The 14,529-nt window shown below is 47.5% G+C and overlaps 2 protein-coding genes across 2 annotated transcripts; both read right to left on the bottom strand.

Annotated features, from left to right (window-relative positions):
* Positions 1 to 1,864: 1,864 nt before the first annotated feature.
* HD556DRAFT_1193077 (HAD-like domain-containing protein) lies at positions 1,865 to 2,402 on the bottom strand (the record flags this gene model as incomplete). The annotated part of the gene is made up of 4 exons (XM_041296224.1): positions 1,865 to 1,921; positions 1,995 to 2,144; positions 2,197 to 2,301; positions 2,352 to 2,402. Coding segments are annotated over 4 exons (363 nt in total), but the record flags the coding sequence as incomplete, so codon positions are not given.
* An 816-nt stretch (positions 2,403 to 3,218) lies between these two features.
* Positions 3,219 to 12,188, bottom strand: HD556DRAFT_1433655 (NUC071 domain-containing protein; the record flags this gene model as incomplete). Its single annotated transcript, XM_041305241.1, has 16 exons — positions 3,219 to 3,314; positions 3,460 to 3,678; positions 3,699 to 3,934; positions 3,958 to 4,099; positions 4,147 to 4,392; positions 4,454 to 5,218; positions 5,283 to 5,451; positions 5,605 to 5,740; positions 5,790 to 6,044; positions 6,101 to 7,391; positions 7,446 to 7,722; positions 7,774 to 8,465; positions 8,521 to 8,778; positions 8,832 to 9,137; positions 10,714 to 10,797; positions 11,955 to 12,188. 16 exons carry the CDS (start codon positions 12,186 to 12,188, stop codon positions 3,219 to 3,221), a joined length of 5,406 nt encoding a protein of 1,801 aa, XP_041156542.1.
* Positions 12,189 to 14,529: the final 2,341 nt, after the last annotated feature.

Genomic DNA, 14,529 nt, shown 5'->3' with positions numbered 1-14,529 from the left:
GACAAAGTTTTTGACCTCCACTCCATTCACGATACCATCGACGGAAGTCCTCTTGACGCTTTCGATCGTGACCGGCATGCAGAAGACTGTAGCTGCAGTATTGCTCATGAAACAAAGAAGTTTACAGTTTCTACGCTTCTCTTTCACTGCATGGTTCCGAATCAGTCGAGCTTCTGGTTGGTTGTGGCGGTTAAGATACTGATGGTGCCCTAAAACGTTCATTTACTTGATGACGATAGGGTTTGTGAGAAAGCAACGCACGTAAGATGTATAAAATTCTACCTGTGAATTGGGATATCAGTACTTGAATTCAGCTTTCCAGGGCTCACATACAACAGAACACGATACCGGTTTCATGTATGAGCCCGTTGTCTGCAAGGTCTTCTGTTTCTTCATTATAAAAATGCTATGCAGGACTAGATACAAGTACGAACCGATACTGGCTAGATGTTCGATGATTTGCTTCATTTGCTCCAGGGTCCAGAATATCGAACCGGCCGTGGATTGACTCAACGTAATTGCTTCTGTGCCTGCTAAGCGATTCTTGCCATCCCCGTGATATAAAGCTTACCTCCAATATAGCAAATAATTTCTCTCCGTACGCTTCTCACAACCGAAACATCCATCGACAACTGCTGCGGAAAGAATTCAAAGTGTTTCCTGCCGACAGTGAGAAGTCTTTTGATCAATCAGGTTGGCACATCCGACCACTTACCAATACTGAGCCTCGAGTTCGAGTCCTACATGATTGCAATCGGTCTCAAAGAAAAATTCAAAGATAAGGTACTGACTCTTATGTTCCCATTGGCTTGGCTGGACACAGTCGCGGAAAAGAAGGTAACCATTTAGTTCCTCTATCCAGGCAATGATACGCTGGTCCAGAACCACATAGTAATATTGGAACTTTTCTTCTCCTCTGAACATTGTTGGATGAACGACCAGTATCCACGCATCTTCTTGCGTCACAGCTCGTAATGCATCGACAAAGTCATCGATCTTCTGGGGATCCTGGTACCGCCTTAGGTTTACCGAAGTATACGTTCTCTAAATTTTTATCGAGTTTATCACTTATACGATTAGCTAGGCAGCACTCACCTTGTCCTTATGATAGTAGTATGTACCACCTAATGGGTGGACAAATTCCTCCCAATTCCCATATTTTAAGGGCCTGTTGATGGCGTTGAAGTGAATCCATTATGAAGAAAAGAAACTAACCTAGGGACATCAGTTTTCTTCCTACCAACGAAAGTATCTTCAGGTATATCATCACTAATTGTACGCAGAAAAAGTCAATCGAATGCAATCCTACTCGCAGACGGGTACTCACAGCATCATCACTTCAGCGTACCGCGGGAGTTGCATTGGCCAAATACCAACCGCATGATTGAGAATCTGTTGCTGAGAACTGTAAGTTGTCTAAACCATGTTAGACTCTTGATCATGAGCACGTCCAAGAGGCACAGTTGAGCTTACCATGTTCAAGCCAGGAACCTGTGACTGAAGGTTGTTCGTGCCGTAGTAGTACGGAGAGTACAAAGACAATCGAACCAAACTTCCTTTTTGGGAATTTTATGACGTAGTCATCAGCGCGCTCAACTCAACAAGTAGACCAGAAAGCAATCGCAATGACAAGTTCCATAGATATCATAAGTAAATTATCGATATATATAGCCCACAAATATATTTATGCTGCGAGCTAGAGGTCTATATCAGAGACTACTGCCCCCACAGCAGTAGACGAACCCTAAGTATCAAAAGAAAGTGTTAGGACGGCACCTTATGCCAGCAGAAACTTTTCGCCCTACCCACTGGTGCAGTATATGTAGGTTGGCAGAATTATCCACGTTCTTGCGGCCCAACTCGAAAGCCTATGCGAAACGGCATTGTAGATATCGAGATGGTCCATCACCGGATCTGCATACTAAATGAGACGAAACAAGGAAGAGAAAGACATCAGTTGAATTTTAGAACCCGGCCACCTGTAATGAACGCACGGAACCCAGACTTGCGGTGTACACTACTACTTCGTACAGCTCACCCATCTGTCGAAGAAACTCGTCTACTCCTGGTCGCTTCTGTACATACATGTTGTGCCATTGATGCTCAATTTGGACAGGAACGACAAAGTCTGGATCTGGTATGGGCTGACAGCGAGGTACGTCAAAAGCAGGTATAAAATCGGAGTGAAAGATATACCATGATGTTAATATGGACGAGGGTCTCGTCCAGGTCAAGCACTAAACACTTCTTGCCAACATGTTTAGGCGCGATGGGTGGGAGAAGTGGCCATGGCTTTCCGTCCTGTAAATTCCAAGTCAGAAATATATCCATTGGACTACGGATCCACTCACAGAGCCCATGGGAATGCCTGCACCCCCATTCCTGATCAGCATTTCATCTTCCTTGCTTAACTCATCAAATGAAACATCATCCGACTCGTTACCATGTTCGGACGGGCGACTTGCAGAGGTCTTTAATACTTGACCAGGAACAGAAGAACCTGGCAGTTGTACGGCCCTACTGGTAGCGCCCGCAGTACTCTAGCAAGTCCTTAAGAGGTACAGCAGGTTGACCTGAGGATGCGACCTGGAACTACCGATGCGACCGGTGCTTTTTCAGAAAATTGCTTCACAGCATTGTCCGCGGTCTTGTGAGCCAGTAAAGTAGGACCCGACCCAACGCTTGCCACACCATCGACGTCGATGTCATGAGCTCGGGAATCGACTCCGACACAGCAGAAGAGCTTGCGAAAGAACGTGGCCAAGAAGCTCTCTTTGGGTTTCTTGACACGTTTGATCTCAGAAGACTCTACAAATGAAGCAGTGATCTTTAGATTGAGAGCGACACCGGAGACTGCTGCGCCTGGAATAACTTTGCGAAAGGAGTGTGGATGTGCCTGCGGATTCTTCACGCTTTTCAAGTGCCGGAGATGCAGTAGATGATGAAGAAGTATATGCAGCACTGCCTACATTCTCTTTGGAAGAAATAGAGGGACGAACGCGTGGTGGGACCTACCGGTCAATGGCATGTGGTGTCCTTGATAATGAATCCTTCGAAGGCGCGGACGCAGCAGCTTTTTTGTAAGCTGTAGATTGAGTATCTGATGGCATGATGATTACAGTCCTGGTATCTATCAGGAGAGCGTCGTCGAACGAGAGGTCCTCAACAAATGACAAGCAGGATGAGTACAAGCAGTAAGCTTGAAGGGAGGTATTGAACTACTGCGATTGTGAACAGTTGATATAAAAAGGGGAGAGTTGATGCAGGGACCTACTAGTACTAAGACGACTTGAAGGCCGTGGTCCAACCGCAACCTGCCTACAGTGTTGCCTCCCGTTAAGCAGCACTTGCGGCCGTCAACCTAAGCGTCAATTATTTGCGGCCGCGCGGAAACAACAAGGCAGCTGCCAAAAAACTGTTACATATTGCGTTCTGTCAGCCTGTAATGTGAATCCGAACCAGGTATGGCATCTTGGATCCAGACATCAGCTTGGCTTGAATGGTGACGTCTGTGGGAGAAAGATGACTGAGTTCAAGCGCTTGTGTCTTGACCCACCCAGGAGGTCCGAGATCTTTGAGAAGGAAGTCAGTCCCTCGGCAACTGGTTGGGCAGCTCAATGCTATTGTTACTTTCACGCCGAGGTACTCGTTGATCTCCTCGACCTGCTTGGTGATACACTGTACAGGAAGGCCGCAACCTGAGTGCGAAGATCTGCTGCAGTGATGAATGCCCGCAGGATGTTCTTCGGCAATACATGGGTGTACGAAGCAGCGTCGTCCTTGATATCATCATTGGAGACATAGATATGTTGGAGATGGAGAGGAAGATGTGTAGCAGAGATGGCACGGACATGCCAATCAGATTTGCTGCTAAACACCTGAAGTTGGTTGTCAGTGACAGTCTGAATCGTTTCACCTGTGAACAGTTGGTGGTCTGAGTTTGCACAGCGGTAACACCCTGCACCTCATTACTCTTTTCAAGCTCAGCCATCTGCTGGCGCTGTACGGAGGGAGCGGCAATCTCTTGACCAAGAATGATGTCACGAATTTCACTCGCAGTCAAGGACGCGATGTTGACGCTGTTCCGCTTGCCGAAATCCTTGGACTCGATGAGTCAAAGTTCAAAAAGTGTGCGATATTACTTACTGCCAGTATAAGATCCTTCATTGCGACCTCAACCTTGATCCATTCATCATCTGTAAGAGTGGGCCAGACGAAGTGAGGCTCTGTAATGGTCGACTTGTCTGGGTGCAAAATAATCTTCGCCTTCTCGTTGTTGACGTGCAAGCCACAAAGGAGGAGGATAAGACGAGAGAAGGCAGTGTAGCTGGACACCGACTTGAGCCAGTCGTCGTACAAGCTGAACAGTACCATTTGAGGTTGTGTAGCACGCTGTGAGAAACAGCATCAGCAATGAAGATGTAAATACGCGTGGACCCACTTACTAGGAAACGAACTTCTCCATCTTCATGCAAGCCTGGAAGGGCAGTTGTAACTCACTTCCCTTGATAACGATGTTCGGGAAATCAAGTAAATGAACCTCGAGAGGGTCCAACATGCCCTTGTGAGTGACGATGACCTGCTTCGGGTGTTCTTCAACAGGCAGTGAACGAACCAATGCAGCCACTTCTTCGGCAGTCTTCCACTTTGCGAGTTGACCGAGACGCTTTTGGCCAGCCCAGACACTGGTGTGGATGATTTTCAGGAACAACTGTCCAGAACGTGGGTTGAAGATAAAGATGGCGCCGTTAATCGGTTTAGTCGTCAAGTTACCTTCGAACGTCTTGTGGATAGTGACACGATACACATTAGTGTCGTCGACGAACCAAATGATCTGGTTCGAAAATAATTCTGAATAGTTCTGGCTGTTGAGATAAGGCTCCGTGGGCTCAGAAGAGTACAACTGGAGACCCTTGCGAATACGCTCGCGCAAGATGTGGCATGCCGGATTGGCCTTCATGATCTTGGCCATGGCTTGCTGAATCAGAGGCTTCATACCGGGGAACCAGTTGCCGTACGCAGACCACAGGTTATAGGCTAGATCCATGCTGATCATAACACCAGTTGGTGAGGGGTAGATACTCATGGAGTCGGACACGTAGTCCAAGAACTTGGCACGAGTACACCGCTCGATATCATGGGTGTCGAAGTCACCCCACCGAAGCTGAACGTCAATCCAATACTTGTTGCTGGTCGTGCCATCCAAAACGTCCTTGTTCTAAAAAAACGGAGAGATCAGATCAAAGTCCAATGGGGTATTGAAAGTGACCAACATCTGTGACCAATGAAGGCCGAGAGATATTCCATTTGTAGGCTGAGAACATCAAGATATCGGCGCAAGATGAATTCATCTTGTAACTCTTACAAGGGTGAATAGTCTCCTTCTGTACTGTCTCGATCTGGAGAGGCTCTAGCTCCTGATCAAAGACCTGACACAAGTCCATGACTACACTTTCGTGAATCTTCTGCCACAAGTGCGCACGGAAGATCTGAATCAGCGAGATCTTGAGGGTGGGAATCTTGCCGTGCATGAAAATACCCGTCAGATCAAGCTGGACCTGGAAACCGACATAGACGTTGGCGCGGTTGATGGTCGGACTCCACTAAAGCGTGAATCGACGGTTAGGGATCTGGTTAAGACCTGACCTCTGGGCGTTGGTAAGTTTCTTGTATCGCATAGACTCTTCGAATCCAGACGCTTTCTCCCAGAAGAGACCCTCCCAGGTAGGGAAATAAGTTCCTTTGAAGAGCGTGTGCTCCAAGATACCCTCAACACCGCCCACGCCAACCTCGGTCATATGCCAATGTATGGCGATCCTTTTGGAAGAGGGTGTTGATATGAGGAATACCGCAGTCCCAGCTATCTTCAAGATCTTCAAGGGTGAGGCGCCGATTCTGGGCATTGGCCTCCTTCCGCTTCATGGAGTATTCGGACCAAACACGAGCCGAATCCAAAAATTCTGCCTCCCATGGCTGAAGATATCTGTACAAGTTCGGAATCAACTGGTCCTCCTCGTGGGTCATACCAGCACGGAAATGCGTCACTGATCAAACGAATTGTAAGCCAGAAGATGATTATCAAAGAAGAGAGTGAACGAACCTCCAACGTCAGTTTGCTTGGACCATCGCAAGTCACTCTGCGGGATAAGAACGTGACCCATCGAAAGCATTCCAAGACCACCAAGCTCCTTCGGTGTGTAGAAGACAACAGGAGGGAAACGGGATGGCATCTTACTGTTTAAGCCAATCTTGACATGAGTTTGAATCTTGTTCTCTGCCTTGACAAGAGAGCCCAAAAGCTCGTTTGTGTGGATGACAGCCTCACGGTAGTAGGTCATCAAACCGATCAACGCAGTGTTCCACTTGTTGACGATCTTCGAGAAAGTGGTGGAACCGGAGCTCATAAGGACCTGACGAATACGGTTATTGAATTGCTGGACACCGTCATCGGAGACACGGAGGAACGCCTGCGCAGTTCTCTCTTTGGTCTGCTCGTTGGTGAGATTCCACACAGTGTCCTTCGACGAGAACTGCTCGCCACCCATCGTCCTAATCTTGGGCAAGATACGGACCTCGAACCCGCACATCGAGAACAACAACTGTGGGTTGTCCTTCGAGTAAACGCTGACAAAGGTGGCCTCCCACTCGATGGTGGTGAGTGAGCGCGGCAGGCTGTTCTTAACGTTCCAGAAAACTGCTCTTCCAAGGTTAATGTCATGTTTGATGAGACACATACGACAATCTCGAGGCCAGCAGCGTTTGTTGTTATACCCGATGACGTTGTTGTTGGTCGGGTCAGGGTTGGCGCTAAGATAGCATTGGATCAAGTCCCTTGCCTCATCTGCGCTGAAGCGGAAGAGAATGTGTAAGCGATCAACATAACGGGAGTATAAGCGGATGGGGTGACGAGTCTCGGTTGCCGAGTCGCGATACTGCAAAAGGTTGTTAGGCATCTGTGGAGGACCCGCCATCTCGCTAGCTCGCTGCAAGCCAAGAATGAGGAGATCAAGGACGAGACCGTAGTACTGGAAGACGAAGGCAGAGAACTGAAGACCACGGATGAGACCGAATGCATTCGTATGTGCCATGTCCTTGTAGGTCAGCACGGTGTTGTTCTTCGCGGTGATGTAGTCTGCCAAGTTGTGATCAAGAATGAGACGGAGGAGACGGTTCAGCAGGGTCAGGTCGATCTTCTCATACACCTTGGAGAAGACGGTCTCCATCATCACGTTGCACTCGCCCTCGCTCGTCTCCCAGATATCTGTCAAGTTGTTGATGCCTTGGCACCACTTGTACACAAGCAACGGCGGTGGCTCCATGTCGGCAGGTTTGATCCAGGCAGGGAACAACCCTCTTTTATCTGCCTCGAAGAAGAGGAATTGATCGAGATACTGTAAAGTATCAACGTCAGCATGGCATATAACGGAGTAAATGCTGAAACCTACGGTGTCGGTGATCTTCTCAACGGGCTCAATGTCGTAGCACGGAATGAGTTTGTTGTACGTGTCAAAGAACTCAATACCAGCCTCCTTGAACGCACGCTGGGTAAGAAGCAATCGCTTGATGCGCGACAGACATTCGTGCGGATTGTCATACACCTGTTCAATGAGGGCAAGCTCCTCACGCTGCGACTGATTAAGACGACCCTTGACTGAGTAAGCCTCCTTCAGTTTTTCAAGTGCAAGTACAAGCAATTTCGTATCGTGCTTGTACGACAGAGGGCTAGAGCAAACGGTAAGTTTAAAATGTGCAAACCATGCCTCGCTTGCTTACGGGAATGGTATAGGAGCAAATTTACGGCTCTCAAGCCAGTGAACAGTCGCTGTGTAAATTGCAACGGCCTCCTCCGCACTGATGTACGGCCCATCCTTCAAGTACCCATGCTGCCTTTCCTGCTCTGCTTTCAAGTACAGGCGTGTCAGCCGACCCAGATTTTTCTTCACTACTGCCTTATCAACTGTAGCACCTCGACGGATACGCTCCCGATTATAATGTGCAACCAAGCACCACCAATCAGCTTTGCTCTTGATGTACTGCAGAATGATGTTCTCAATCGCAGTGGGCATTCCAGGGACTTTCCATGGAATGTTCGCTTTCCGGCAACGCCACGCCTCCGAGAGATGCTGCAAAATCGTCTTCGACTTGTTTTGTTTAATAGACTCAGGCATCATGTCGAGAATGTCATGCATGACAGCCGCACGTAACTTGAGGTCATAGTGAGACTCGACATGTTGCTTTGTCACAGTCTTCGCAATGCCCTTGCTGTTGCATCCCTCGAACTGACGCGTGAGGAGGTTACCAAGCCAGCGCTCGAGTAACGGTACAATGCCTCGCATGAAGAAGAGCCAGACACGCCAGCCAGGAGCCCAGAAGCCATTTCCAGGACCCTTGCCGACAGGGCCAGTATTAAAGCGGTAGTAGATCAAGTGCTTGAGATCTTTTGTCATGCGAACTTGTCTCATGAGCTGGATGAATAAAATTAACAAAATAAATTTCGCCTATAACCGAGATTATGCGAACCTTGTACTTGTACCGGTACATACCAGTCAATGCCCCAATGTGCGCAAAGATATACTGCAGTGCGTCTGCAAGCTGGAAAGCATCGACATTGCCAAGGCGGAACTGAACATGAGCATCAACAACAAGCTTTGTAAGGCGCAGAATCTCGCGACATAAGTGGAAGGTGTTTCCGAAGCGAGACTTTTTGCGCTCCTTCGTAGTAAGCGTCTTCACTGGCTTCAAGTTCATGTTATAGTCGAGATGCAAGTAGTTCAAGTTCTGAAAATGAAAATTAGCTTCAATGTACCCCGGCGGTCTCTAAGAAGGCTTACCTTTCTGTGGATAAGGAGATTAAGCATGTTATACCCTTGTCTGCACACCTGCAAACCGGCTTCCACCCAGTCAAGTTTTGTCGTCTGAAAGAACTTCGTCGCCTTTAACTGCCAAAAGAGATTCTTTTTAGTCATTGCCTTCTCAGGTCGACTCTTGAGTTCGTTGAGGACGAAACACTTGAGCAATTTCTGGTACGATACGCGAACTTTGACTGGCTGGTTAGGAGGACAATGCTCCAGATACCAGTTCTTCACCAGAGGTATGTCCTGCGCACGACGCATGCGGCCAGAGCGCCAATTATAAGGCTCAGGCGCCGAACGACAGAGGGCTAGAGAAAACGGTAAGTTCAAAATGTGCAAACCATGCCTCGCTTGCTTATGGGAATGGTATAGAACCAAATTTGCGGCTCTCAAGCCCGTGAACAGTTGCTGTGTAAATTGCAACGGCCTCTTTCGCACTGATGTATGGTCCATCCTTCAAGTACCCCATGCTGCCTCTCCCGCTCTGCTTTCAAGTACAGATGAGTCAATCGACCTAAGCACCACTAATCAGCTTTGCTCTTGACGTACCGTAAAATAAAGTTCTTGATCGCAGTGGGCATTCCAGGGACTTTCATGGGATGTTCGCTTTCCAGCAACGTCACGCCTCCGAGAGATGCTTCAGCGGGCCTTGCGAGGCCTCATTATATCTGGACGAACGGTTTTACTTTGAAGGTTACTTTTAAAATGGTCGAAGTGCGGATATCGTTACCTTTTTTGGAAGTGTCAATATTTCAATCGGTTCAAGCTTGAAATATATTTCAAAACATCAATACACATGGGTTATCGCTTCAGATCTTTTGTGATTCAGAATCAACGTGCAAAAATGTAAGTACTACTAGTAGGACGTTTCAGTTCAATATGACCAGCAAGATTTTAGGAAGATTTGAGTAAGACGATACAACAGGAGGTCAATATCAGGCTATGTAGTACCTGCACTGTATGCTATGCGCTATTATAGTATACAGTATTCGTGATTGGTGAAATGGGAGATCATGATACATTCCTGCAGCGGTGAGATGGGTATAGTAGATCATGGAGTGATGGTCATAGTTGCAGTCTGAGCCTGTACTTCATCTCTGGAACTCTAAAACATCTTAGAGGAACTTGAGACTATAGATAGTTACGAAGTAAATCAAAGAACTCACCCTCTGCATGGCCGATCTTATGTGCTGCAGTACGCGAGCGCAGCCGCCGGTGAAACGGCGCATCAATTGCCTCATATGATCCCACAGCGGGGTTCGCGGAGTGGCAGTCTCGGGTATCAGAGTCAGGTACGCAGTGACGCGGTACACAAATGCATACCAAGTCTGCCAAAAACTCCAATTGTGACTGTTAAATGTGAGACTTTGCCGTCAAAATTACACGAGAGATGCTTACAATTCCGTCATTTCTTGCGTTCTCTGGGCTGTATACAACGCGGGACATGTTCTAACGAAGGCGTTGATTGATTCGATCGGAGGAGATTTGGCTTGATGGGCTTACCGTGAATATGCCTTATTGGGCGTTTGACAACAATTTTTGATCGATCTAATCAGCGAGTATGTCACACACCAAAAACAATGACAAACAACTTTGTGGGCGCTAATTTGCGAATGTGAACTTGAGGCGGTCGAGCTTTCGTACGACACCAGAGATCGTTTTACTAATGAGTAAAAGGGTAATTCATTTCTGAGATACACGTGTACAAAAATATTCAGAAGGCACACCGTTCAGATCATGACGAGTACAATATTCAAGTTGATCAAAGTGAGATAGTCGACGGTGTGAAGTAGGAAATGTGTATCTGCGCCATGCCAGTAACTGGAAAGGCGAATTCTGCGCTGGGGACTTCGAAATCTACGACGGACTTGACTTCTATGGGCCTGACGTCTTCAAGGGTCTTCCTCCGGCCGTCTGACATTACTTTGGGAATTCCATGCTTAGGCTCCAAAACTAAGACATTTTTCTCCCTAAACAGATGAGACGGATGAGTAAGATTACAATGTTAAAGGAGACTGACTTGAGAAAAAGAAGCTCATGGGCTTCCTTGAAGAAGACGCTGAAGTCACCTGGATGTTTGTACATGTTATCGAGGGCAGTCATGATGATAGGAAACAGCGCAGGAGCCTTCAAGTGAGAGTTGCTTTGTGGGGGATGAGTTAACCCTTGAAACATCTGATACATAAGCACAAATTTGGTCATCGACGTCTGACGAGCAAATAAGTAAAAGCTCACGAGGGTGCTGAGTACACCGACAACACCTTTTTGTAGATAACCTGTCCAAGATTGTACAGCGTCAGGGTATAGATCTGCCAATCTAACCTTTCCTTCAGCTAATTCGGCGATAGGTCGGAGTAACGAAGCCCAGAGCACTTCCCGGAAGGCCTGCGTGACAATAAGCTCCGTGAGGGCTCGTTGTATCTGATAGACAAAGTCTCAAGTTTCTATTTGATACGAATTTGCAGGTTCTTACCAGGTTTAGGTCCCCTGAGTCGAACAAACTAATCAAGTCGAGGATCTTCTGTTTCCGGTGGGTTTCGTGGGTCACGAATCCATCCGTAACATTCATGCTACCTCTGGCGACCTTACGTAGCTCAGAAGTAAATTCTATGTATAAGTCCGGGAACTGTGGAAAACGTTTAATGGTGACTGAAGGTAAACCGACAAACGAACATACTCTATTGCGCAAATATGACCAATCCACAAGGGTCTCCCTCCCAGCTTTGTCCGTGACCCTCACTAATCACAATGTTAGTTAGTGGTGTTGAGAATTGGAGGCGGACACTTACATTTCTCATTACACAATGATTCGTATGTTTGACCGGTGAAAAGCAGAGCTTTCAAAAAACTGGTTGTAATCAACTGCCTCGACACCGGCTCGGGCATATTAAAGGGGTTGGCAGGTATGCCGACCAATAAACACCCTACATAAAGGTATCTTGCCAACTTATATGGGCGTGCCCAAGGTGAGTCTATCATCAAACTTTTGAGCATTGTCCTCTGGCCATTGCTCAGTGGATCCTCTCGTGAGTTTTGTCTCCAATGGAGGTCTTTGTAAGGAAGTTGTGTCCCATCGAAAGGATGATTAGCAGGGAGGATCACAGCATTCGAGAGGCCATCACCCTCCTCCTCCAAAGCAGGTGTGAGTACGCCAGAAAAAGTCGACGCTGTGGTTACGTCAAACACGGAGGGATCATAATCAAAATCTAAGGGCAGGTGGAGGGACGTGTCATGGAACGATGGTCCAGGGAGCGACTGCCGAGTAACTTGATCAAAGTGCTGCCAAGATAACTCCTCCGAAAGCTTGACAGGAGGAGGGAATCCATATGGGAACATTGCCGGGGAGAACTGGAAGTCGTGTAACTCGTGAAGCTATGTATGACGCGCACTGAGTCCGACGATGTGGGGGGATTCGAAGGGAAACTCACCATCCACATGGGCACAAGTTTCATTTGTGTGCTGGCCCCACAATAAGGTGTCCTAGTATTCTCGAGAATTGAGGCGCCACCATGCTAATGTGTTCGTCTAATGAGAAGTGAACTCGACTGCATAAAAGATCTCTTACCTCAATAACCTCATAGATTGTGTATCTACTAATGTCATCTATGATGCCCAACAATCCCACTTGTTGTAGGAGCTCATCAGCAAGACCACGACATTCTTCAGGCCACTGTGAACAAGTACAATTATATGAAAAATTTGACTTGGAGAATTACAGACAGACTCACATAGAGTGGCGAAAGATGATAAGCATGAGTGACATAGCCAAGGAAAGAGAATTGACCTGAAAGGCCTTGAAAGGGCTGAAAACACGGGTCAATTAGAGTGACGACTGATGGCTGATAGTGAACCTCATCAATCTGCAGTAAGAAATCATGAGTGATGTGAATAAAGTCAGCCACTGATGCACTCACCCGAAGCGGAACAAGTCGCATAACTTTGTTCCTTGCTTGAACAAAAACATAGTTTTGAGCGTTGTTAACATGGACAGTTGGTAGCGCAGTTGACAGTTGCATCATCCCGGTAAGTTTGGAGTGATGAAGAATCAGACAACACTAAAAAGACCTTAAAAATTGTTCAAACATGCGCTTGTCTGCCCACATTACATTCGACCGCTAGGCAATGATGCCGTAACATATCAGCCATCGACATGCGTGCCAGGGGTTTAGTCATGGGTAGGCCAAAGCCAGTGATGGCCAGTCACGGCAAACCATGTATTGGAAATATGCCGGGAAGAAGCCAGGGGGCTTGCTAGGCGGCACAGCAGTGCCAGGCAGAAGTGAACATGAGTAGCCCAGCCCAGCCAGGAATCGGCACATGTGATGAAAAAGCGGGGGCGAATAAGGGCGATGCAGTAGCGAACAATTGATTATATTTATTAATTTTCATAATCGAATGTGTGACCGGCCAGAAACATCTCGTCTAGTGCCTGCATGAGTGATTCAGTGCTGGCATTGACTGCCTGATCGAAAAAGCCATGCTCCTCCACGCCCACGTAATCTTCATCGTCGTCTTCGTCTTCGTCCTGTTCATCGTCACCGGGAATTTGGCAGTGTGTGCGCTCCATGAGGCCTCCACTTTCTGAAGGTTCATGTTCTGTCTGTACTGTTGTCTCCACGACTCCTGCTTCATGAGAATAAACATGACCTACCCCAAGGCCATAATGAAAGCGCATGAGTGTATCGCGATCAACGAAGCTAGTGTAGTCCTATTATTAATGCTCATCCGCATCAAGTTATTTCAGGTCGCTCACCTATTAACATAGTATTCATGCCAATCGTGCTTGTCACCCGCAAGAGGAGAAATCCTGGATTCACCTGGATTGCGCTGGCCTTGAGAAAAGGCCAGGATGATATGACACGCCCTAAGAACCATCCCTGGGTCAACAAAACCGAACGCGTTCTGGTGTGCCAGCGGCCGGAAGCGAACTCGGCCCAAAGTATGTGAGTCCCACGCGTGAATTTGCACTGATTCATACCATCGAACAAGAAGAAATTCGAATCGGTGACTTTCGTACACATTGGCGACGCGCACGATGTTGACGTGGTGGATCCCAATGACTTTGGCATAGAGGTAGTGCCCATCATCACTGCGATTTGCGAGTAGCATAATGTTGCAATGCTGAGTCCTTGGGTTTACGACGTCTTGAGCTCTTCGAACGTCATAGGTGGTATAGTTGAATCGCGCGAGGTTGTGGTGATATATCCGATTCCGCTTGAAGAGGATGGTATTGTGCTGGTCGGTAAGAGCTGATCTCTCTAGAGGCGATTGGGTAGTTTCCGGCTCGAGGTGATCGAGAATATGGGTTTTCAATCCAGGCAGGAAATCCTAAGCGATGCTTCAAGATAAAGATCAACGCGTTACAGAAACTGCTTACCCTCATAGCAGGATCTCCTTTGTGGTCGCGAAGGTACTGACCAAAATCATCATACATTTTCTCGCTTTGGCCTATATGATGTTGGAGTTGGGGATCGTTGGCCATTTCAGGTACCCCTGCGTGAGAGGCTGGCTGTTGTCGTCGTTTGATGCGGCGCAAGCGCGTCTTGCGGCGTTCAATTTGAGTCAGTTGACGAACAAAGGTCCTTCGATCGGTGCGATGGTACCTGCCTTTCGGGGTACGATGCTCTAACTCCCCCTGAGAAGGTGAGTTAACATATACATAGGCAGCAGAATACAA

The sequence above is a fragment of the Suillus plorans genome, assembly GCF_016647745.1.
Source record: "Suillus plorans strain S12 chromosome Unknown HD556scaffold_58, whole genome shotgun sequence".
In the NCBI taxonomy this organism is placed as follows: Eukaryota; Fungi; Basidiomycota; class Agaricomycetes; order Boletales; family Suillaceae; genus Suillus; species Suillus plorans.
Note: the sequence above shows the minus strand (reverse complement) of the source record. Positions and strands in the feature narration are given on the sequence as shown.